General features: G+C 46.1%; 1 protein-coding gene across 1 annotated transcript in view; it reads left to right on the forward strand.

The window, feature by feature from the left end:
- Nucleotides 1–25,547, forward strand: part of LOC142291476 (protein argonaute-3) — a 169,381-nt gene that overhangs the window by 118,017 nt on the left and 25,817 nt on the right. Inside the window, exons 9-16 of the mRNA XM_075336030.1 lie at nucleotides 2,212–2,331; nucleotides 6,612–6,734; nucleotides 7,993–8,126; nucleotides 10,078–10,262; nucleotides 19,255–19,414; nucleotides 20,618–20,708; nucleotides 20,798–20,992; nucleotides 22,414–22,548. Of these exons, the coding sequence (XP_075192145.1) occupies nucleotides 2,212–2,331; nucleotides 6,612–6,734; nucleotides 7,993–8,126; nucleotides 10,078–10,262; nucleotides 19,255–19,414; nucleotides 20,618–20,708; nucleotides 20,798–20,992; nucleotides 22,414–22,548 (1,143 nt within the window). The remainder of the gene's footprint in view (nucleotides 1–2,211; nucleotides 2,332–6,611; nucleotides 6,735–7,992; nucleotides 8,127–10,077; nucleotides 10,263–19,254; nucleotides 19,415–20,617; nucleotides 20,709–20,797; nucleotides 20,993–22,413; nucleotides 22,549–25,547) is intronic.

Here is a 25,547-nt window from a genome sequence, read left to right on the forward strand (position 1 = left end):
TAAAATAGTGCACAATCCCTTTTAAATGAGAAGAGATCTTGAAAAGTGCTGGCTGCAAGACTCTCTTGTAACATGGTTGGTACCTCCAGGATTGGAGGATTGCTGATGTAAGAGTGTGGATCCAGGCAACTACCGTCCAGTAAGCCTGACATCAGTGGTGTGCACGGTTCTTGAGGGCATTTTAAGAGATGACATACATTAAAAATAACAGTCTTAGGCCAAGTTCACACTACCGTTGTTTTGCATCAGTCACATGCGTTGTTTGACGCATGTGACTGATGCGTTGTACAACGGATGACAACGGTGACAAAGAAAAGAATTTCTTTGTCGGACTCTGTTGTGTGCGGGGGGCGGAGTTCGGGAGGTGGAGCTGAGGACGTCAGTGCCGTGGTCTGCATGGCTGGGGACAGGTGTGTGTGTGTGTGTGTGTGTGTCTGTGTGTCTGTGAGAGTGTGTGTGTGTCTACATGCATGTGTACATGCGGAGTGCAGGAGGGGGCGGAGCCGAGCGGGGCCGTGGAGCTGAGGACGTCAGTGCCGCGGGGACTGCAGGGCTGGGGACAAGTGTGTGTGAGTGTGTGTGTGTGTGTGTACACATGCGGAGTGCGGGAGGGGGCGGAGCAGAGTGGTGAAGTGTCGGCCTCCTTGCATACTGTATCCAAGGTAAATATCGGGTATAAGCAAAGCACTTTTTGCTTGGTTACCCGATATTTATCTTTGATACCAGCTTAGCGCTGGCTCCCCGCCCCCGTAACCACTGTAAATATCGGGTAACTAACCAAAGCGCATTGCTTGGTTACCCGATGTTTATCCTGGTTACAGGGGCGGGGAGCCAGAGAGTGCATGCGCAGTAAAATCCTACGGATCGCGCTGCTCAAAAAACGTTACAGGCTGCGTTGCTCCCGCCCGGCGGTCAGTTAAAAAATAACTGACCACGACGCAGCGGATGCAACGCAGCATCATCAGTCACAATCCGTCACTAATAGAAGCCTATGGGGAAAAACAGGATTCCTGCAAAATATTTTGCAGGATACCGTAATTCCTCAAGGCTACGGATTGTGACTGATGCAAAACAACGGAAGTGTGAACTTAGCCTTACATAAGCTTTACTTGCTGACCTTTAAATGCTTCTCTAAGTAGCGCCTCTTAGTGAGAGGTATTGTTATGAACTATAAACCTGAAATGACCAGGAAAACTGCAGTGTATGAATGGAGACAACCTAAATAACCAAGAGGTGGTGCAGCGTAAAGTATGTGTGACTCATCAGAGACAGGAGCACCTCTGATTCACCGGTGTCACTAAACTCCTACGCTCATTGCTTATTTGCTCTTTGCTTTTCTTTATAGATGAAGTGACCGTGCTGTGTAAAGTGGTTATAAACAAGCAGTCCTCTTTTATATCTGCTCTATTTAATATTATCCTTTACTCTTACAGCTATAATATGTTAGGTAACTGCATTACGACAGGCCTTCAAATTATTATCCAAATGGCTGAATTTGGATGGAGAAGCAGTTCTGACTTTTCTCCCATTGACACAAGCATAATATAGTCAACATTTATGGCAGCCTGTATTCTGCAAATAGATAAAGCAGTGTGTTTTCCGTGCTGCATGGACGTCACACAGTCTTTTATGTGAACGTACCCTTAGAGAAATAAGAAGGCAAGAAGTAGTTGTTTTACATGGCAGATCAGAATGTGGAGAGGGGGAAAGCATCAAAGTCTTCATGGAGGGCAGGATAAAAAAGGCTGTGTTGTATGGGAGCATACATTACATAGACTGCGTATAAGTGCAGTGAGAGAAGAGCACCTACAGTTTAGACTCCTCAGTATCCATGTCTGTTCACACTAGGGAGAAAAGACACCTCATAGGTTGTAGAAAGACTAATTAGGTATAAAACATTGATGGCATTTAGAGAAGGCAGCACCATCTTGGACTCATGAAATCTTGTATGTATTTTTTTGGGAGGAACATGAAAAAAACAAAGTAAGAGCAGGCTACAAATTGCATATCGGGATGTCTAAAATTGAAAGATGACTCTTGTAACTGCAGTCCTGTCTATGATTTAAGTTATAAATCTATAAATTTTCTCTGCTGCAGAATTTTCTTTTGTCAACCTGTATATTTTCAAATATTTAAATATATGTTTACTTATTTGCATGGCTCTGGGATAATTAATATATATGTTTTTTTTATTTTGCAATTTACTGACAGGTCTGTAACATTGTAGCAGGCCAGCGCTGCATTAAAAAGCTGACTGACAATCAGACCTCCACTATGATCAAAGCAACAGCCAGGTCTGCCCCAGACAGACAGGAGGAGATCAGCCGGCTGGTGAGTTGTGTGTGGACTGGAGAGAAGGAAGACTATTACTTATGGAAAATATGTACTGTGTTCAGTGCTCCAGCTTCTGGCAGGCTCGTAGATCCCACGCACACTGTATAAGGATGTGATTGTTGCCCTTACCCTTTAGCTGATGCCAGTGTTTATTTTTTTTTTTTCTTTCTACAATTCATTTTGTAGATTCTAGTTTCTGAATCGCAACAGTATTCTGCCTTCAAAGATTTATTCAATGCTGTCATTTGACTTTAGATATTGAAACAGAAATATTATTTATCTAGATAGAAAAAAATAGTAATCAGCATGATGTAGTATAATTATATATATGTGTATATCTATATACTGTATAGAATTGTCTAATTCTGTCTAATGCCAGCCGCCCGCGACCAATCAGCGACAGGCGCAGACCGGCCACGAATTGGCGTGGGATTTGAACCACGTTTCGCTGATTCGTCGCACACAGACGCCTCCGCACACACCCCAGCAGCCTCTATATACACCCCAGCAGCAGCCTCCAGCACGATTATACTCACCTTGCACTTTCCTCTCTTTTCATACTCTGTAGTACTTTCTCCCTCCCCTCGCTGGCCCTGCAGGCTGGGAGATGCAGCTGCTTCCTATTTCCTCCTCGGCATGCCCCGCCCACCTCTCTGCTCAGCTGCCTCCGGATTGGATGTGGGTGTTGCTGAGGGAGTGGCGCGGGCAGGCCCCTTAGATACCCAACTGCGGCCTTAGCAACGTGACACAGACTGACACAGAACCTGTGTTAAAGAGCAAATGGAGGGGAGAGGGGAAAATTAGCAAATTTATGGTAAAATAATGATTGCGGCGTGATTGCACAATGTGTGTGGGCGGCGTTGGGTGCGGACGCCCATATTCTAGAATACCCGATGCGCTAGAATCGGGCCACCATCTTGTGTGTGTGTGTGTATGCATATGTATGTATATGTGTGTGTGTGTGTGTGTGTGTATATGTATGTATATATATATATATATATATATATATATACAGTTAGGTCCAGAAATATTTGGACAGTGACACAATTTTCGTCGCGAGTTGGGCTCTGCATGCCACCACATTGGATTTGAAATGAAACCTCTACAACAGAATTCAAGTGCAGATTGTAACGTTTAATTTGAAGGTTTGAACAAAAATATCTCATAGAAATTGTAGGAATTGTATACATTTCTTTACAAACACTCCACATTTTAGGAGGTCAAAAGTAATTGGACAAATAAACCAAACCCAAAAAATTTTTTTATTTTCAATATTTTGTTGCGAATCCTTTGGAGGCAATCACTGCCTTAAGTCTGGAACCCATGAACATCACCAAACGCTGGGTTTCCTCCTTCTTAATGCTTTGCCAGGCCTTTACAGCCGCAGCCTTCAGGTCTTGCTTGTTTGTGGGTCTTTCCATCTTAAGTCTGGATTTGAGCAAGTGAAATGCATGCTCAATTGGGTTAAGATCTGGTGATTGACTTGGCCATTGCAGAATGTTCCACTTTTTTGCACTCATGAACTCCTGGGTAGCTTTGGCTGTATGCTTGGGGTCATTGTCCATCTGTACTATGAAGCGCCGTCCGATCAACTTTGTGGCATTTGGCTGAATCTGGGCTGAAAGTATATCCCGGTACGCTTCAGAATGCATCCGGCTACTCTTGTCTGCTGTTATGTCATCAATAAACACAAGTGACCCAGTGCCATTGAAAGCCATGCATGCCCATGCCATCACGTTGCCTCCACCATGTTTTACAGAGGATGTGGTGTGCCTTGGATCATGTGCCGTTCCCTTTCTTCTCCAAACTTTTTTCTTCCCATCATTCTGGTACAGGTTGATCTTGGTCTCATCTGTCCATAGAATACTTTTCCAGAACTGAGCTGGCTTCATGAGGTGTTTTTCAGCAAATTTAACTCTGGCCTGTCTATTTTTGGAATTGATGAATGGTTTGCATCTAGATGTGAACCCTTTGTATTTACTTTCATGGAGTCTTCTCTTTACTGTTGACTTAGAGACAGATACACCTACTTCACTGAGAGTGTTCTGGACTTCAGTTGATGTTGTGAACGGGTTCTTCTTCACCAAAGAAAGTATGCGGCGATCATCCACCACTGTTGTCATCCGTGGACGCCCAGGCCTTTTTGAGTTCCCAAGCTCACCAGTCAATTCCTTTTTTTCTCAGAATGTACCCGACTGTTGATTTTGCTACTCCAAGCATGTCTGCTATCTCTGATGGATTTTTTCTTTTTTTTCAGCCTCAGGATGCTCTGCTTCACCTCAATTGAGAGTTCCTTAGACCCCATGTTGTCTGGTCACAGCAACAGCTTCCAAATGCAAAACCACATACCTGTAATCAACCCCAGACCTTTTAACTACTTCATTGATTACAGGTTAACGAGGGAGACGCCTTCAGAGTTAATTGCAGCCCTTAAGGTCCAGTCACACTAAGCAACTTACCAGCGATCCCAACAACGATAGGGATCGCTGGTAAGTTGCTAGGAGGTTGCTGGTGAGATGTCACACTGCGACGCTCCAGCGATCCCACCAGCAACCTGACCTGGCAGGGATCGCTGGAGCGTCGCTACACAAGTTGCTGGTGAGCTCACCAGCAACCAGTGACAAGACCCCAGCGCCGCGTGGAAGATGCTGCGCTTGGTAACTAAGGTAAATATCGGGTAACCAACCCGATATTTACCTTGGTTACCACCGCACGGAGCTACACGTGCAGAGAGCAGGGAGCAGGCCACAATGCTTAGCGCTGGCTCCCTGCTCTCCTAGTTACAGCACACATCGGGTTAATTACCCAATGTGTGCTGCAGCTAAATGTGCACAGAGCAGGGAGCAGCGCACAATGCTTAGCGCTGGCTCCTTGCTCTCCTAGTTACAGCACACATCGGGTTAATTAACCCGATGTGTGCTGCAGCTACATGTGCACAGAGCAGGAGCCGGCACTGACAGTGAGAGCGGCGGAGGCTGGTAACAAAGGTAAATATCGGGTAACCAAGGACAGGGCTTCTTGGTTACCCGATGTTTACATTGGTTACCAGCCTCCGCAGAAGCCGGCTCCTGCTGCCTGCACATTTAGTTGTTGCTGTCTCGCTGTCACACACAGCGATCTGTGCTTCACAACGGGACAGCAACAACTAAAAAATGGCCCAGGACATTCAGCAACAACCAACGACCTCACAGCAGGGGCCAGGTTGTTGCTGGATGTCACACACAGCAACATCGCTAGCAACGTCACAAAAGTTGTTCGTTAGCAGCGATGTTGCTAGCGATGTTGCTTAGTGTGACGGGGCCTTTAGAGTCCCTTGTCCAATTACTTTTGGTCCCTTGAAAAAGAGGAGGCTATGCATTACAGAGCTATGATTCCTAAACCCTTTCTCCGATTTGGATGTGAAAACTCTCATATTGCAGCTGGGAGTGTGCACTTTCAGCCCATATTATATTTATAATTGTATTTCTGAACATGTTTTTGTAAACAGCTAAAATAACAAAACTTGTGTCACTGTCCAAATATTTCTGGACCTAACTGTATATATATATATATATTATGTATATACTTTTATATTATATATCTATATATATTTTACAAATAAATATTGAGCAAGTCACCAATTTTCTGTGGACATATAAAGGTGCTGTTGACATGAATTTTTCACCAGATGTCGGTGACAACCAATCCAATCCACACAGGCAAAGAGATCCTACAATACATTTCCATGAATTTAGTGATGTGTAATGAGAAATGACACATGGAAAGAATATTGAACACTTGAAGAAAAAGAGGTGCACAAAGCCATGGAAAGTTATGACAGCAGCTCAACTCTATCAATAATTAGAAAGCAATCTTGCTGCTTAGTGAAAGCGAATATCAGTTGGTTCAACTTATGACGTATACAAAGGTTTCTCATTACCAAATTGCCACACAAGAAACATCTCATGATGGGTAAAACCAGTAAGCTGTCTTATAATTAATTATAATTATAGATCAGTGATCGCAATATATGGATATCCTCTTCAGGTTTTGCAACAAGAGTGCGACAATAACTGCAGTGTGTGCAGACACAGCCTTAAGATGGATTGCAGGTCATCACCTGTCTTATAGTGACAGATGATAGAGGGAATAACACATGGCAATTTGTTATACACTGGGTCCCGATTGTTGTCTGAAACAGAGAAACCCTTTACCTTTTTTTTTAGAATTTGAACTGCTTAGCATGTGGATGCCTGGGAAACAATGGCTTTTTCATTATTATTCTTTGTATCACTCAGGTTAGAAGTGCAAATTATGATGCTGATCCATTTGTTCAAGAATTCCAGTTTAAAGTGCGGGACGAAATGGCTCATGTGACAGGGAGAGTACTTCCGGCTCCGATGTTACAATACGGAGGGCGAGTATGTGATCCTCATATATCTGCTCCTTCCCTATAATTAAATTCTAGCACTTGTGTGTCATTTATTGTATATTTCAATGCCTTTTACAATCGAGGCCAGCATATACTCTGCTGATGGCATGTCGTCAGATCATGTTGTACAGCTGATTAAACCAGAAGAACCAGGGATTGTCAGCACATTAATCAAGTGCTTAATCAAACTTTACGCTGAATTATGTTGTTTGGATTTGTAGACAGAAGATGTACAGTGAATTACAGTAGCAACAAAGTGAATGTGAATTTATATATTGGCACTATGGCAAGTACTAAATGAGAAATCTGCTTAATAAGAAAAATGGATTTTTAAAAGTCACATAAAATGCACCCGATATCGTAGCTGCAGCTAATCGGGTTAAGATCCACTGTTCTCCAGTCCTGTAGTGACCGCGGTCATAACAAGATCTGAAGAAGCGAGGGCGCATGCGCCGCCCTCTCAGGCACAAAACTGGGTAATGCGGGCTTCAAAAACATGGCGCCGGAGCTAAGCGCCATGCGCAGGCGCCAACTCCGACGCCGTGTTACTGAATAGAGAAATTTGCATACAGCCGGAGAGAGGGAGGAACAGGCGGCGGGGGGGTGAGAGGATGTTTTTCATGTGCATAACCCGCCCGGATATTATCTGGAGAGGTACACACGTCAGGTCAAAAAGTGGCTGAATTTTCAAACTTTATAAACTTAGATTTCACTGCCTAAACATCCGAGCTGCCCACTAATGGTATGTACAGCCTGTGCCTGATAGTGCCAGCACTGCACTGGCTGCACCTTATATACCAAAATCCTGATGTTTGGTTCCCTTTAAGGACTTCAGTCCTAAAATGTATGTCATAATTTTGGTTACTATATTATGGTCAACTTAAAGGGGTATTCCTATTTACAAGATTTGATATAAATTTTGCACATTTTGTTTTTTATTGGTGTTATGTTTCTTTGCCCATTCAACTTTGATGTAGTCATAAATCAGCTAAGTTGCCCACAAAAAGACCGATAAAAAAGCTATAAACATTCCCATTAAACAGTACAACATAAAGGCTATAGAACCCAATTGCAAAATATTATTTGTAGCCCCAAATTCACGCATTTAAGAAAAAATGTCTTCCATATGTGTAATTGGTTTCTACAAATTGTTGAAGCATCTGTAAATGTAAAGAAAGCTAGATGTTTCTTTGTTGTGATATTATGTATCTCACTTCCATTTTCTTCTTTTTATCCTTCCTGTGAAGAATCGCACAGTCGCCACTCCAAGCCATGGGGTTTGGGACATGCGGGGAAAACAGTTTCACACTGGTGTGGAGATCAAAATGTGGGCCATTGCATGCTTCGCCACTCAGCGGCAGTGCAGAGAAGAAATCTTGAAGTAAGGCATTTAATCTGCTGATATCTGATATAAATTAACTGTATGTTTTTAAAATTAATCTGTGAGCAGATTTATGATCTGTAATATGGTAGGGGATGAGACATAGATTTCAGTGAAGTGTCACTTATTACGCTGTTTGCTGTTGTTTCCATACAATGAATGCTTTAGCACTAGTAGATTATCACTGCCCTGGTCTGACCACACCCCTACAACTTATTAGCACCTTACTGTCAATAGACAATGTACACACAAAGCAGTGGTGTGGGCGGGGTTGTCTTTCTGAGCTCTGCTATATCTAAAAATTATCATTCTGTCACAACTGCTGCACCCAGTAAACTAAGTGATACATTGTTGGAATCAGGGTCTCAAATTATGTTGTCAAGATGAGGTTAGCAAAAACCTGTTGATAGATTACCTTTGATAAGGTAATGGGAAAGTTATGGAAGAATTTGGACATTTTATATATATTTTTTTCAGTTGGGCATTACACCCATTTCTGCATAGTACTACAGTATTTCTTCATTAGCTGGTGTCTATTATGCAATTGTCTGAAGAAGGTCTCGTTGTTTGCCCGAAACGTCACATTATTTCATGGATTGCAATTCCAGTAAAATCACACTTTTTGCATCTTAAGGAGTGCTGGATTTTCTTATACAGGTGCTTATGGAGTGGTATATTATCAAGGCACCCTGGTTGTAAAATGGAGTGATGCATACTCGAGTTCATGTCTTCTATATGTTACTTAGTTTGACACTCTCCATTGGAGATTACAATATATCTGAGTTCTAGAACACACACAATGGCCCCAATCATTTAGACTGGCGATGTTAACACCAGTCTTGATGAGGCGGCATGGTGTAGTTAGATGCTCTTGTTACATGAAGAAGTGCACACCTCTTAATGAATTTAGGAGCCTCTGACAAGTATTGTGCACCTTGCCACAAATCTTACTCCAGTCAGGAACTAGAGGAATGTCACAGGTCGTCTAATTCATTTTCGCGGAGATGGGCAAAACTATTGTGAAACCGCTAAAGGTTGCAACATTTTTTGCGTAACTAATCCAAAGTTAAAGTGCAATATTCACATAGTATAGTGTTAGTGTCTATTATTCAATGAAACCGTGCAGTGCTAATCATGAGCGTTTGAAAACACATACCATATTTCTTTGTATGTATTTCTTCCTATGGACAATATTGATTCTATAGTGAGAGCTGTAGTATGGCCTAAAGGCCCCGTCACACACAGAGAAATCTTTGGCAGATCTGTGGTTGCAGTGAAATCATGGACATATTGTTCCATTTTTACACCGCCACAAACCTGGCACTGATTGTCCACAATTTCACTGCAACCACAGATCTGCCGCAGATTTATCTCTGTGTGACAGGGCCTTAAGCCACACGGCGAGAAAATCGGTGCGAGTGGAGTGCGATAAAACATCACATTCCACTCGGACCAATTCTAGCCTGGGTGTCAGCACACATGAACGATTATTTTCTCAGCCCTAATCGGACCGAGAAAACAATCGCAGCATGCTGCGGTTGTAATGCGAGACTCATTTCTCTCGCACCCATTCAAGTGAATGGGGCGAGAAAAAAAATCGCACTGCACTCGCGGTACACCGGTGTACCGCGCGTGAAGAGCAAGAATTGCAATAGCCGGCTACGGAGGAAAGAGGGAGAGAAATCTCTCCCTCTCCTCCTCCGTGCCAGCCCTCCCCTCCGCAGCGCTGGCCCGCCCCTCCTAAGAGCCGGCCCGCCCCCCGCAGCGGAGGTCCGCTCGCACAGTCGGACCTCAGTCGCAGTGACACTCTCATGACACTCGGCTCCTGCTGTGCTGCCAGCGCGAGCCGAGTGTCATGAGCGAGCATCGCACTAGTGCCCCGTGTGGCCCTGGCCTATCTGAGAGTTCATTGATCATTTCTGACCCTTTTCCTCTTTTTTTTCCCCTGCAGAGGATTCACCGACCAGCTGAGGAAGATCTCAAAAGATGCTGGGATGCCAATCCAAGGCCAGCCATGCTTCTGTAAATACGCGCAGGGCGCGGACAGTGTGGAGCCTATGTTCAGACACCTCAAAAACACATATTCTGGTCTCCAGCTGATTATCGTCATACTGCCAGGAAAGACGCCAGTATATGGTATATATTACTTTAAAATCAAGATTAATTTCTTTGTTTTAAAGCTTTTGTGGACTTTTTAAATCTACAGTAAATACAAATTCTGTTATTTCTGATGCGGTGGTCATGATTATGTCACAGTATGTGGGCATAATGGTCAAGTGCAGCTGTCTGTTAGACATCCCGTAATAGAGAAGAAAGCCGCGGCCGTTGGTGATTTTAACTAGAACTGCATGTGAGGCTAAACTGTTCAGTAATGACCGTCCGGAAGGAGGGGGGGGGGGTGCACATGCAGTTTTAAATTGTGTTCTGTGCCTTTAATGCCATGTGTGTACGTTGCGTTTTGGTTGCCTTTTAAACTGCACTGTGTCATTGTGCATTTTGCTTCCCCAGCAAAGTCTATGATAAATCAGGCGTTTCCATGCGCACGTTTTGTTTGACAAATATTTGTCAGAATCGTTCCCTAAAAAAAGCAGCATGTCACTTCTTTCTTGCATTTTGTGAACATTTTCCACCCATTGAAATGAATGAAGTGTCTAAACACAACCAAACCAAAATGTTTAGCTGTGCTCTTGCACTGCATTTTGGATCCTTTCTTGTCAACAAAAACGCAGGTCACCAACTTTTCTCCATTTTCTCTCTCTGTCTCTCTCCGCTTCATACTCACCAATCACCGACGCGGTGCGGCTGTCACACTCCTCCCGCGGCCTCTCCTGCTTCTGAAAGTGCCGTCCGCTCATTATTCCATCTCATATTCACTGCTTCCCCCGCCCACCGGCGCCTATGGTTGCTTGCATTCAGACGCACCCCCACGCTGAGTGACAGCTGTCTGACTGCAACCAATCACAGCCGCCGGTGGAGAGGGTCTATATCGTACAGGACAATAAATAATGAAAAAAAATGGCGTGTGGTTCCCCTCAATTTTTATAGCCAGCCAAGATAAAGCCTCACAGCTGAGGGCTGGTATTCTTAGGCTTGGGAGACCCACGTTATTGTGAGCCTCCAACCTAAAAATATCAGCCAGCAGCCGCCCGGAATTGCCACATCCATTAGATGCGACCGTCCCGGGACTTTACCCGGCTCATCCCGAATGACCTGGTGCAGTGGCAATCTGGGTAATAAGGAGTTATTGGCCGCCCATAGTAGCCACTAAGTCCTAGATTAGTCATGGCAGGCGTCTAGGAGACCCTCTCTATTACTAATCTTTAAGTGAAAGTAAATAAACACGAACACCCAAAATATTTGAAATAAAAGACAAAAAAACACCCCCTTTTACCACTTTATTAACCTTCAAACACCACTCTAGGTCCGACGTAATACACACTAGGTCCCACAACGCTTCCAGCACTGCTACATCTGATACAGCGTGCGGCCATAGAGCATGACTGCTCGCTGTGAACTTAGCGCAACGTAATTCAGTTGCTGTGTGATCAGTGGTGACGTCACTCGGGTTAGTTGCTGCCATGGAGTCCTCCACCTGTGACAGCAAATCACCATCACCTGAATGACTGAAGTGAGCCGCACGATATGCGGTGCTATCACTCAGGTGTTTTTCGTTCACAGCTGGAGTCCTTCACATGTGACTGCAAATCAGGCCGCGACACAGACAAAGCCACGCAATGAGAATGAACTCAGGTGAACCTCTAACGTCACAACTGCGGGCCCTGCGCTACTCCCTGTGTCGCGGCACTGACGTCAGAGGTTCACCCGAGTCCATTCTTATCGCGTGTCTCTGTCTGCTGTCAGTGGCCAGTCCTGCTCTATGGTGCTTCTGTGACAGAACAGGGATGTAGCAGAGCTGAATTGCAATTGTAATGTCAAAAACGCATCCAAAATGCATGCATTTTGCATGCATTTTTTTTGTCAAACGCAGTGTTTACAGTTGTCAAAGTCTGGCAGAGGGTGAATTTTTTTTTTTTGTCAAATCAAGAACGCAGCGTGCGGACATACCCTAACCAGGATCCTGAGTGAGGCGTGTTTACGTACCACACAGTACGTAACACACCTCTCTAACCCAAGGGTGGCCCCTGAGCTTCTTTCAGCCTGCAGGAACCCTGACAATCGCAACCCTACACCGGGGCCACAGTCAACTGTGCTTTACTTCAGATTTTTGATTTCTGCCATGGCGCTCAGGAACTCTCTGCAGAGCTTCACCAAAGTCAGCCGTCGGCCAAACAGAGGCCAGCAGGTGACGTTGTTGTATGACAAGATGGGCACATTAGTACAGAGGATAAGGATGGGCACATTACTACAGAGGACAAGGATGGGCACATAAATATATAGGATGGGGACAAGGATAGGCACATTACTACAGGGGACAAGGATGGGTACATTACTACAGAGGACCTGACTGCTGGAGGGGAGAGGAGATAATGACTCTCCCCCTCCCCCCAGCAGTCGTCATCATCTGATCTAGAATGTCTGATTTTGGGCTGCCGATCACTTTTTTTTTACCCCTAGAGATAAGTATCCGGCAGAAACGTTTGTCGGTGGCTTTCTCATAGAGTACATGGGAGCATTCAGCTCCTGTGCATGGCAGAGATAGCCGAGGCATTGTTCGGCCGACAGTCTTTGAATGTGTATGGAGGCCTTAAGAATTGCAATGCCTTTTGTGAAATGGTATAATGGTTCCATCCATGTTATGACTATAAAAAATAATGTGCGAAAGAAGGAAAATTGCTCTGAAACTATGTGTTCACATATTGTGGCTCTTTTGTGATGTGGTACAGATGAGATTGTGTCACCTGGTACGTTAGGCTGAGGTCAGACATCCCATTAGGATGAGTCCTCTATTGCTACATGTGGCTTTCAGAAGGAGGACTCTAATGACTCTAATCCACTCACTCAAAATTGCTGTCATTTTCTTCAATCATATTTCCAGTTCTGCTTGCCGCCATAAACGCTCAGAGTAAAGGAATTCTATTTTTCTTTGTCGCTCCATTGGGAGACCCAGACAATTGGGTGTATAGCTTCTGCCTCTGGAGGCCACACAAAGTAATTACACTTTAAAAAGTGTAACCCCTCCCCTCTGCTATACACCCTCCCGTGCATCACGGGCCCCTCAGTTTTTTGCTTTGTGTTGAAGGAGGCACACATTCACGCAAGCTCCACGTTTTTAGTCAGCAGCAGCTGCTGACTTTATCGGATGGAAGAAAAGAGGGCCCCTATGGGGCCCCCGGCATGCTCCCTTCTCACCCCACTCAGGTCGGCGGTGTTGTTAAGGTTGAGGTACCCATTGCGGGTACACAGGCTGGAGCCACATGCCGCTTTCCTTCCCCATCCCTTAGGGGCTCTGGGGAAGTGGGATCCTATCCGGTCATCCAGACACTGGGACCGGTCTCCCTCCGCAGCCCCTGGGGGAATCTGCCGGAAAGGAGACGGAGTATCGTCAGGGACATGGCCCTGCATCCACAGGTACTCTGTGTCCCCGTTGGGATGGCGCATAAAGCACCTTGGGCCCAGACGCTGCAGCGACTGCGGCGTGGGTATGGGTCCGGGACTACCGCGCCGACCGTGCACTGCCGGCCGGCCGCGGTTTTAACTTTAGTCCCCGGCTTTTGCGGCCTAGTACAGTATTCTCCCGCCCCCAGGCCTGCCAGTCAGGGAAAAGGGCGGGACGGTCGGTATGACGCCGACAGTGAGGGCTGGAGTACACTGAGCTGTCCTCCGCCCCCCTCACTACTCATGCTGGGGCACCAGATTCCCGCACTTTTGTGACTACGCCCACGCCTCCCTCCTCCTCTGAGAACGCCGTCAGCCATTTTTTCAGCATTCTGCGGTGGAGAACTTCTGGCTGCAGCTGAGGGAGACCCGGGGCAGGGAATCTGGTGGCCACACAGAGCGGTTGGTAAGCCACACCGGTCTGCCGGTGCTGGACCCCCCAGAGTGCCGAACTGTATATATATATATATATCTTTTGTGTATACAGGTTCGGCTGTACTGTTAACTTGAGGCTATTTATATATCCCTCAGTGATCACGGTGATCCCTTACTTATCTCTTGGAGGACAACAACATGTCGTCCGCAAAGAGCAAGGGTACCAAGGCACAGGCTTATTTTGCAACCTGTACCTCATGTGCGGCTATGCTACCTGCAGGTTCCACCTACCCTCATTGTGTGCAATGCTCGGCCCCTGTGACACTCACTCAGCCGGAGCCTCAGGCACTGGTGGGACCCCCGGCTCAGGTAGAGACACCGGTTCCCACTGTCCAGGTGACAGGGACAGAGTTTGCAGTTTTGGCTGACAAACTGTCTGAGTCGCTTTCACAGTCCATGGCTCAGTCTATGGACAAATGGTCTGCTAAGATACTAGAAGCCTTGCAGTCCAGACCAACAACACAGATGCAGGGCACTGTGCGTTCTTCGTCCCCAGGTCCCCATCAGTTGGCGCAGCAATCTGCTCCTGAGGTGACACATAGGTCCCACGGTGAGGACTCCGACTCGGACCGCAGTCCCAGACCGGTAAAGCGGGCTCGCTGGGGACCTTCCTCCACTTCATCACGCTGCTCAGGGTCTCAGCATGAGGACTCTCTAGAGGATGAAGAGGAAGGCGCAGCTCAGGGCTCAGACCCTGACGGTGCCCTCAATCTAGATACACCTGAAGGGGACGCCATAGTAAATGACCTTATAGCGTCCATCAACCAGGTGCTAGAAATTTCTCCTCCAACTCCAACTGTAGAGGAGGCGGCTTCACAGCAGGAGAAACACCAGTTTCGGTTTCCCAAACGTACACGGAGTGCCTTTGTCGATCACTCTAATTTCAGGGATGCTGTACAGAAGCACAGAGCTTACCCGGACAAGCGCTTTACTAAGCGCCTTAATGACACACGTTATCCCTTCCCCCCGGAAGTAGTGAAGGGTTGGGCTCAGTGTCCAAAAGTGGATCCTCCAGTCTCTAGGCTGGCGGCCAGATCTGTGGTTTCAGTGGCAGATGGCTCATCGCTCAAGGATGCCACTGACAGGCAGATAGAGCTCATGATGAAATCCATCTATGAAGCCATAGGAGCATCTTTTGCTCCGGCATTCGCGGCAGTGTGGGCGCTCCAAGCTATCTCAGCTTGTCTGTCTGAGATTACTGCGGTCACACGCACCGCTACTCCGCAGGTTGTGTCTCTGACTTCTCAGGCGTCGGCTTTTTCATCCTACGCCATGAACGCCGTCCTGGACTCGGTGAGCCGTTCAGCGGTAGCATCCGCCAATTCGGTGGCAGTCCGCAGAGCCATGTGGCTACGTGAATGGAAGGCAGACTCTGCCTCCAAGAAATTCTTAACCGGTTTGCCATTTTCTGGCGACCGTTTGTTTGGCGAGCAATTGGACGAAATTATTAAACAATCCAAGGGAAAGGACTCGTCCTTACCCCAGTCTAAACAAAACAAACCTCAACAGCGAAAGTTTCAATCGAGGTTTCAGTCCTTTCGGCCTTCGGCCAAGTCACATTCCTCCACATCAAACAGGTCGGAGAAGGGCCAGAGGAACCCTTCTGCATGGCGGTCTAAGTCACGGCCTAAAAAGACCGCCGGAGGCACCGCCACCAAGGCGGCCTCTTCATGACTCTCGGCCTCCCCAAACCGCATCCTCGGTCGGTGGCAGGCTCTCCCGCTTTTGCGACGCCTGGTGGCCACATGTCCAAGACCGATGGGTGAGAGACATTCTGTCTCACGGTTACAGGATAGAGTTCAGCTCTCGTCCTCCAACTCGTTTCTTCACAACATCTCCGCCCCCAGAGCGAGCCGCTGCACTTTTTCAGGCGGTGAATGCTCTGAAGGCAGAAGGAGTGGTGATTCCCGTTCCCCCTCAGGAACATAGTCACGGCTTCTACTCCAACTTGTTCGTGGTGCCAAAAAAGGACGGATCTTTCCGTCCCGTTCTAGACCTCAAACTGCTCAACAAGCATGCCAGCACCAGAAGGTTTCGGATGGAATCTCTCCGATCGGTCATCGCCTCAATGTCACAAGGAGACTTCCTAGCATCAATAGACATCAAGGATGCTTATCTCCATGTGCCGATCGCACCCGAACATCAACGCTTCTTGCGTTTCGCCATTGGGGACGAACACCTTCAGTTCGTGGCACTGCCTTTCGGCTTGGCGACAGCCCCACGGGTCTTCACCAAGATCATGGCAACAGTGGTGGCGGACCTACACTCTCAGGACCACTCGGTGATCCCTTACTTAGACGATCTCCTAGTCAAGGCACCCTCCTGGGTGGCTTGCCAGCACAGCCTGACCATTGCCCTGGAGACTCTCCAGAGGTTCGGGTGGATCATCAATTTCCCAAAGTCAAAATTGACACCGACCCAATCCCTGACTTACCTCGGGATGGAGTTTCATACTCTGTCAGCGATAGTGAAGCTTCCGCTGGACAAACAGCGTTCACTACAGACAGGGGTCCAATCTCTTCTTCGGGGTCAGTCACACTCTTTGAGACGCCTTATGCACTTCCTAGGGAAGATGGTGGCAGCAATGGAAGCAGTTCCCTTTGCGCAGTTTCATCTGCGTCAACTTCAGTGGGACATTCTCCGCAAATGGGACAAGAGGTCGACGTCACTAGACAGGAACGTTTCCCTGTCAAGAGCAGCCAAAACCTCCCTTCAGTGGTGGCTTCTTCCCACTTCTTTGTCGAAGAGAAAATCCTTCCTGCCCCCATCCTGGGCTGTGGTCACGACAGACGCGAGCCTGTCAGGGTGGGGAGTGGTCTTCCTCCACCACAGGGCTCAGGGAACCTGGACTCCGAGGGAGTCCGCCCTGCAGATCAATGTTCTGGAGATAAGGGCAGTGTATCTAGCCCTACAGGCGTTCCAGCGGTGGCTGGAGGGCAGACAGATCCGAATACAATCAGACAACGCCACGGCGGTCGCATACATCAACCACCAAGGCGGCACACGCAGTCGTCAAGCATTCCAAGAAGTTCGGAGGATTCTGCTGTGGGCGGAAGCCACAGCCTCCACCATCTCCGCAGTTCACATCCCGGGCGTAGAAAACTGGGAAGCAGACTTTCTCAGTCGCCAGGGCATGGACACAGGGGAATGGTCTCTTCACCCGGACGTGTTTCAAGAGATCTGTTGCCGCTGGGGAACGCCGGACGTCGATCTAATGGCGTCTCGGCACAACAACAAAGTCCCGGCATTCATGGCACGGTCTCAGGATCACAGGGCGCTGGCGGCAGATGCATTAGTTCAGGACTGGTCGCAGTTTCGACTACCCCATGTATTTCCCCCTCTGGCACTTCTGCCCAGAGTGTTACGCAAGATTAGGTCCGACTGCAGGCGCGCCATTCTCGTTGCTCCAGACTGGCCGAGGAGGTCGTGGTACCCAGATCTGTGGCACCTCACGGTGGGGCAACCGTGGGCACTCCCAGACCGACCAGACTTGCTGTCTCAAGGGCCATTTTTCCATCTGAATTCTGCGGCCCTCAACCTGACTGTGTGGCCATTGAGTCTTGGCTCCTAGCGTCATCAGGGTTATCTCAAGATGTCATTGCCACCATGAGACAGGCCAGGAAAGCAACGTCCGCCAAGATCTACCACAGGACTTGGAAGATCTTCTTAGCCTGGTGCTCGGCTAGGGGTTTTGCTCCCTGGCCGTTTGCATTGCCCACTTTTCTTTCCTTTCTTCAATCAGGATTGGACAAGGGTTTGTCTCTTGCCTCTCTCAAGGGACAAGTGTCGGCGCTTTCAGTGTTTTTTCAAAAGCATCTAGCCAGACTCTCGCAGGTCCGCACGTTCCTGCAGGGAGTTTGCCACATAGTCCCACCTTACAAGCGTCCGCTAGAACCCTGGGATCTTAACAAGGTGCTGACGGCTCTCCAGAAGCCACCTTTCGAGCCGATGCGGGAGATCTCTCTATCTCGCCTTTCACAGAAAGTGGCCTTCCTAGTGGCAGTCACTTCACTTAGGAGAGTGTCTGAGCTAGCAGCGCTGTCATGCAAAGTCCCCTTCCTGGTCTTTCACCAGGATAAGGTGGTCCTGCGTCCGGTCCCGGAATTTCTCCCCAAGGTGGTATCCCCTTTTCATCTCAATCAGGATATCTCCTTGCCTTCTTTTTGCCCTCATCCAGTTCACCAATGTGAAAAGGATTTGCACTTGTTAGACCTCGTGAGAGCACTCAGAATCTACATTTCTCGCACGGCGCCCCTGCGCCGTTCGGATGCGCTCTTTGTTTTTGTCGCTGGCCAGCGTAAGGGGTCTCAGGCTTCCAAGTCAACCTTGGCTAGGTGGATCAAGGAACCGATTCTTGAAGCCTACCGTTCATCGGGGCTTCAGATTCCTTCAGGGCTTAAAGCCCATTCTACCAGGGCCGTAGGCGCGTCCTGGGCTTTGCGGCACCAGGCTACGGCTCAGCAGGTGTGTCAGGCGGCTACCTGGTCGAGTCTGCACACCTTCACAAAACACTATCAGGTGCATGCCTATGCTTCGGCAGAGGCTAGCCTAGGTAGGCGAGTCCTTCAGGCGGCAATTGCCCACCTGTAAGAGGGGGCCGGTTCCGGCTCTTTTTATCGAGGTATTCTGTTACCCACCCAGGGATTGCTTTTGGACATCCCAATTGTCTGGGTCTCCCAATGGAGCGACAAAGAAGAAGGGAATTTTGTTTACTTACCGTAAATTCCTTTTCTTCTAGCTCCTATTGGGAGACCCAGCACCCGCCCCTGTTCCCTTCGGGCTGTTGTTCTTTTGTGTACACATGTTGTTCATGTTCAATTGTTCTTTTGGTTAATGGTTCAGTTCTCCGAACATCCTTCGGATTGAGTTTACCTTAGACCAATTTATAAGTTTCCTCCTTCCTGCTTTGGCACCAAAACTGAGGGGCCCGTGATGCACGGGAGGGTGTATAGCAGAGGGGAGGGGTTACACTTTTTAAAGTGTAATTACTTTGTGTGGCCTCCAGAGGCAGAAGCTATACACCCAATTGTCTGGGTCTTCCAATAGGAGCTAGAAGAAAAGGAATTTACGGTAAGTAAACAAAATTCCCTTCTTTTCTGCTAGATTCTGTAACCGTTTTTTTTCCCTTCCCCCATAGCTGAGGTAAAGCGAGTTGGAGACACATTACTGGGGATGGCCACACAGTGCGTCCAAGTGAAGAATGTAATAAAAACATCTCCTCAAACTCTCTCAAATCTGTGCCTAAAAATCAATGTCAAACTGGGAGGGATTAACAATATCTTGGTACCGCATCAAAGGTAAGAAGATCCTTGCGGAAGATTATTTTCTGTGGTGGCTCTGCAGAAATTGAATTATTTTATTTCTTCACTCTCTGCTCTTTATTCGTAGTTGGTTTGCTTGTCATGTTCTCTCTAGAAATCATATTAACCACCTTGAAAGGGATTGTCTGAAGTTAAATATGGTTAAGGTCCATTTACACGCTACGATATCGCTAGCGATCACACCCGCCCCCGTCGTTTGTGCGTCACGGGCAAATCGCTGCCCGTGGCGCACAATATCGCTAACACCCGTCACACAAACTTACCTTCCTAGCGACGTCGCTGTGGGCGGCGAACAACCTCTTTGTTAAGGGGGTGGTTTGTGCGCTGTCACAGCGACGTTACACAGCAGCCGATCAATAGAAGCGGAGGGGTGGAGAGCAGCTACATTAACGACACACCCACCTCGTTGCTGGAGGACGCAGGTAAGCTGTTGTTCGTCATTCCCAGGGTGTCACACGTAGCGATGTGTGCTGCCTCAGGAACGACGAACAACCTACGTCCATAATGACCAACGAGATTTTGAAAATGAACGACGTGTCAACGATTAGGTGAGTATTTTTGATCGTTAACACTCGCTCGGAGCTGTTACATGCAATGACGTCGCTAACGACTCCGGATATGCATCACGAATTCCGTGACCCCGATGACATATCGTTGGCGATATCGTTCTGTGTAAATGGGCCTTTAGAATTGCAAAGGGATTGTAAGAACAGGCAACTTTGCAGTGTACCTTGCATTAAAGTTATCAAGAATGGAGGGCTTTTTTAATTGTATAATATGCAGCAGATTGTCTAGGGTACCGGTCACCCTGCAGCCCCGAGGTGGCCAGTTACATAAGTATTAGGAAGAATTGGGTTTATGTATGCACATAAGATGTATTAGTTGATATGTTGTTTTCATATTGGGTTAAATATACAAATCTATTGATTGGAGTAGAAGTCGATGATATTAAAAAGTAAAATTAGCTGCATCACTCTAATTTGGTTTGTAACCTCACTTTCCCAACTCCGGAACAGCAAATCTACACCTGCCTAGTTATAGAGTGATCTGTAAAAAGGTGACCCCCTATCTGCATGACAAGGCAAGCAAAGAACATTAGTGGGAACGTGAAATGAGAAATTGTTATCCTGACTATAAGTAATTGAAAGTTTCTTCATAGATGTGTATATTTTTACTTAGGCCGTCTGTGTTCCAACAACCAGTCATTTTCTTGGGAGCAGATGTCACTCATCCACCTGCTGGAGATGGCAAAAAACCTTCAATTGCTGCTGTAAGTGAGCTAAGTTGGTGATTTTGTAAGGCTCCGGCTTCATCTGCAATACAGTGATTTGATCTGAAAAGATGTAATTGTTTTAATAGGTTGTAGGCAGTATGGATGCCCACCCAAGTCGATACTGTGCGACAGTGCGGGTACAGAGACCTCGGCAGGAAATTATCCATGACCTTGCTTCCATGGTGAGAGAACTTCTTATCCAGTTCTACAAATCCACACGCTTCAAACCCACACGGATCATCTTTTATCGTGATGGAGTCTCAGAAGGACAGTTCAGACAGGTCAGTGGAACCTTTTTTTCTTTCGGGTTTTGGAACGATGTAAACACCATGAACGAATGAAGACAAAGGTGTGCTGCCATGAACCTGGCAGTCCTCACTGAGGATACAAGGAACTGCTAACCTAAGTTTAATTTTTGGGGATCTGGAGTTATTCTTCTTAATTGCTATAAATCCATGGAGTCTAACACCTACTATTATACAGGGTGATTCACTCTCTACTTTACCTGGAAGAATTGCTGTAACTTCTAAAAGATTATCTATCGTACTCAAATTTGGACTGAACATTATTTGGTTCATGAGAAACTTTTATGTTTTAAAGCAGGTGTTGAAAATGTCCACTTTTTGGCATCCAAGCACGCCTGCACACGCCTTTCCATATTGTTAAATGTATTCTGCAGGACGTCTGGTGTCATAGCCTAAATTTCTCATTGTATGTTCTCTCGGAGTGCCTGTAATGTTTGTGGCGTGTTACTATACACCTAAGTTTTCAAATGTCCACATAGGAAAAAGTCCTTTGGTGTTTATTCAGATGATCTTGGTGGCCACAATCCCTTGAAGATGACTGTCATCAAAGAAGGGTTCAATCTGTCATGCTAACAACCGACGTTTGACACGTTGCACCAAATCCAAGTAGATTGTGAACTGATGTAGCCACATAGGTGAAACCAGGCTTTGTCAGTATTCCACATGTAGTCCAATATGTTTTCTTTAATAATTTTCTCTTGATCAATTTCAAATTTATTTTTTTTTCAATTCCTGAATAACAGTGACCCTGTAAGGGCGAACCCGACCTTTCTTGGCCACTCGTTGACATATGGAATACAACATGATTGTCTCCTAGGAAATCCTGTGCAACGATTCAGATGCCAGAAGTCGTTGTTTCACATCTTGATTTTTCCTTAGACATTTTCGGACCTCCTCCATCATGCCTATTCCTGTACATCCAAGCTTATGCACCAATGCCAGAATACGCTGTTAGGATGGTGGATTTCGACCTCCAAACTTCTTTAGAAATTCACTTTGGCAACTCTTTATGGACTGTTTTTCCAATGAATTTTCACAATGAAAACATGCTCCTGCAAACTTTACATTGTTAACAAATGAAGAAGGAATTCGGCAGCAGTGAAATGCAAGCACCCCACATAAACTAGCGACGTGCAGAAATCTATACAGCAAGTTCATCTTGACCAGCGAGGTGACAAGTAGTCGAGGCCACTCAGCGTGAGGATGTTTTTCGTCGCTGAGGTTCATTGCACTCTCACTTCTTATGAACCAAAGTATGTACAGTCCAAATTTCAGTACAGTCAATTATTCCCTAAACTGCTGCAAACATTGTACAGTGCTCTGAAAGGGTGACAGTCTATTTTCCTTTACACACCAGCCATGTCCTACAATTGTACTGTTCTTCCCCGTTTAAGCAGGTCTTATATTATGAGCTGCTAGCAATTAGAGAAGCCTGCATCAGTCTGGAGAAGGATTACCAGCCTGGGATCACCTACATTGTGGTACAGAAAAGGCATCATACAAGGTTGTTCTGTGCCGACAGAACTGAAAGGGTATGTAATAACTATAATAACAGAAAGGTCTGTGCTTTCCCAGTAATTACATCTCCAGCTATCAAAGGCCCTGCTTACACAGCATGTTAGGAAAAAAAGGTACCTGTTGAAGTCCATTTCTCTTTCCAAAAAAACAAGATCGTTGTGGATCCTGATCTTAGAGCAGAAAAAAGGAACCTGTTTCATTGTTGTGTTACTGGTTTTTAATGGTAAATCTGGCCTACAAGAAAAACTATCTATCTATCTATCTAGCTAACTAGCTACAGTGCCTTGCGAAAGTATTCGGCCCCCGTGAATTTTTCAACCTTTTCCCACATTTCAGGCTTCAAACAAAAGATAAAAAATTTAAATTTTACGGTAAAGAATCAACAAGTGGGACACAATTGTGAAGGGTGAACGATATTTATTGCTTATTTTACATTTTTGTAAAAAATAAAAAACTGAAAATTTGGGCGTGCAATATTATTAGTCCCCTTTACTTTCAGTGCAGCAAAGTCACTCCAGAAGTTCATTGAGGATCTCTGAATGATCCAATGTTGTCCTAAATGACTGATGATGATAAATATAAGCCACCTGTGTGTAATCAAGTCTCCGTATAAATGCACCTGCTCTGTGATGGTCTTACTGTTCTTTTTAAAGCGCATCATGAATACCAAGGAACACAGGCAGGTCCGTGATACTGTTGTGGAGAGGTTTATAGCCGGATTTGGTTGCAAAAAGATTTCCAAAACTTTAAACATCCCAAGAAGCACTGTGCAAGCCATCATATTGAAATGGAAGGAGTATCCTACCACTACAAATCTACCAAGACCCCGGCCGTCCCTCAAAAATGTTATCTCAAACAAGGAGAAGACTGATCACAGATCCAGCCAAGAGGCCCATGATCACTCTGGATGAACTGCAGAGATCTACAGATGAGGTGGGAGAGTCTGTCCATAGGACAACTTCAGTCGTACACTGCACAAATCTGGCCTTTATGGAAGACTGGCAAGAAGAAAGCCATTTCTTAAAGAAATCCATAAAAAAGTGGTGTTTAAAGTTTGCCACAAGTAACCTGGGAGACACACCAAACATGTGGAAGAAGGTGCTCTGGTCAGATGAAACCAAAATCAAACTATTTGGGCAACCATACCAAACGATATGTTTGGCGTAAAAGCAACACAGCTCATCACCCTGAACAAACCATCCCCACTGTCAAACATGGTGGTGGCAACATCCTGGTTTGGGCCTGCTTTTCTTCAGCAGGGACAGGGAAGGTGGTTAAAATTGATGGGAAGATGGATGGAGCCAAATACAGGACCATTCTTGAAGAAAACCTGTTGGAGTCCTGGAAAAGATCTGAGACTGAGACAGAGATTTGTCTTCCAGCAAGACAATGATCCCAAACATAAAGCAAAATCTACAATGGAATGGTTCACAAATAAACATATCCAGGTGTTAGAATAGCTGAGTCAAAAGGGTGCTTTACACGCTGCGACATCGCTAGCGATGTCGTGCGCGCTAACACCCGCCCATGTCGCTGTTTCGTCATGGGGGTGATCATAGCCGTAGCAAACAACATCGCTACGGCAGGGTCACACGCACATACCTGCTTAGCAACGTCGCTGGAGACACCAAACAATCTCTCTTTTAAGGGGGCGGTTTGTTCGGCATCACAGCGGCGTAACTAAGCGGCCGCCCAATAGCAGAGGAGGGGTGGAGATGAACAGCCGGAACATGCCGCCCACCTCCTTCCTTCCTCATTGCCGGTGGACATAGGTAAGGAGATGTTCGTTGTTCCTGCAGTGTCACACATAGCGATGTGTGATGCCACCGGAACGATGAACAGCCAGCGGCATGCACCACCAACGATATTATGAAAAGGAGCAACGTGTCAACAATCAACGATTTTTGACGTTTTTGCGATCGTTTATCCTTTTAGTCACACAGAACGATATTGCTAACGGCGCCGGATGTGCGTCACGAACACCGTGACCCCGACGATCTATCGTTAGCGATATCGTTGTGTGTAAAGTACCCTAAAGTCTAGACCTGAATTCAATCGAGAATCTGTGGAAGGAGCTGAAAACTGCTGTTCACAAATGCTCTCCATCAAACCACACTCAGCTCGAGCTGTTTGCAACGGAAGAATGGGCAAGAACTTCAGTGTCTCGATGTGCAAAACTGATACACATTGCCCAAGCGACTTGCAGCTATAATCGCAGCAAAAAGTGGCACTACAAAGTATTAACTTAAAGGAGACGAATAATATTGCACGCCACAATTTTCAGTTATTTTATTTTTTTAAAAAAGTTTAAAATAAGCAATAAATATCGTTCAACTTCACAATTGTGTCCCACTTGGTGTTGATTCTTCACCATAACATTAAATTTTTTATCTTTATGTTTGAAGCCTGAAATGTGGGAAAAGGTTGAAAAATTCAAGGGGGCCGAATACTTTCACAAGGCACTGCATATCTAGTCATGGCCAAAAGTGTTGGCATCCTTGAAATTGTTCCAGAAAATTAAGTATTTCTCCCAGAAAATTATTTCAATTAGACATATTTTGTTATACACATGTTTATTTCCTTTGTGTGTATTCCAAAAAACAGAAAAAAAATCTAATTCAACATAGTTTCACACAAAATTCCTAAAACTGGCTGGACAATGTGTAATTGCAATAATATTATGCAAGAAATACTTCATTTTCTGTAACAATTAATTTCAAGGGTACCACGGGGAAGACTATTCTCCTTGCGGAGACCTGACAAACCAGTCTGGCTGTCAGTGAGGGGACTTATAGCTGCAATGCCCCTCTGGGAAATATTCAAATTGTCTCTCCAGGGAGGAAGGAGACAAATTTTAGCGCCACCTATTGGAAGTAGCAATCCTAAAAGTCAAAAGTAGACCTTTAACATGCCTTTTCTTTGTCGCTCCATTGGGAGACCCAGACAATTGGGTGTATAGCTTCTGCCTCCGGAGGCCACACAAAGTATTACACTTTAAAAAGTGTAACCCCTC

The sequence above is a fragment of the Anomaloglossus baeobatrachus genome, chromosome 2, assembly GCF_048569485.1.
Source record: "Anomaloglossus baeobatrachus isolate aAnoBae1 chromosome 2, aAnoBae1.hap1, whole genome shotgun sequence".
Lineage (NCBI taxonomy): Eukaryota > Metazoa > Chordata > Amphibia > Anura > Aromobatidae > Anomaloglossus > Anomaloglossus baeobatrachus.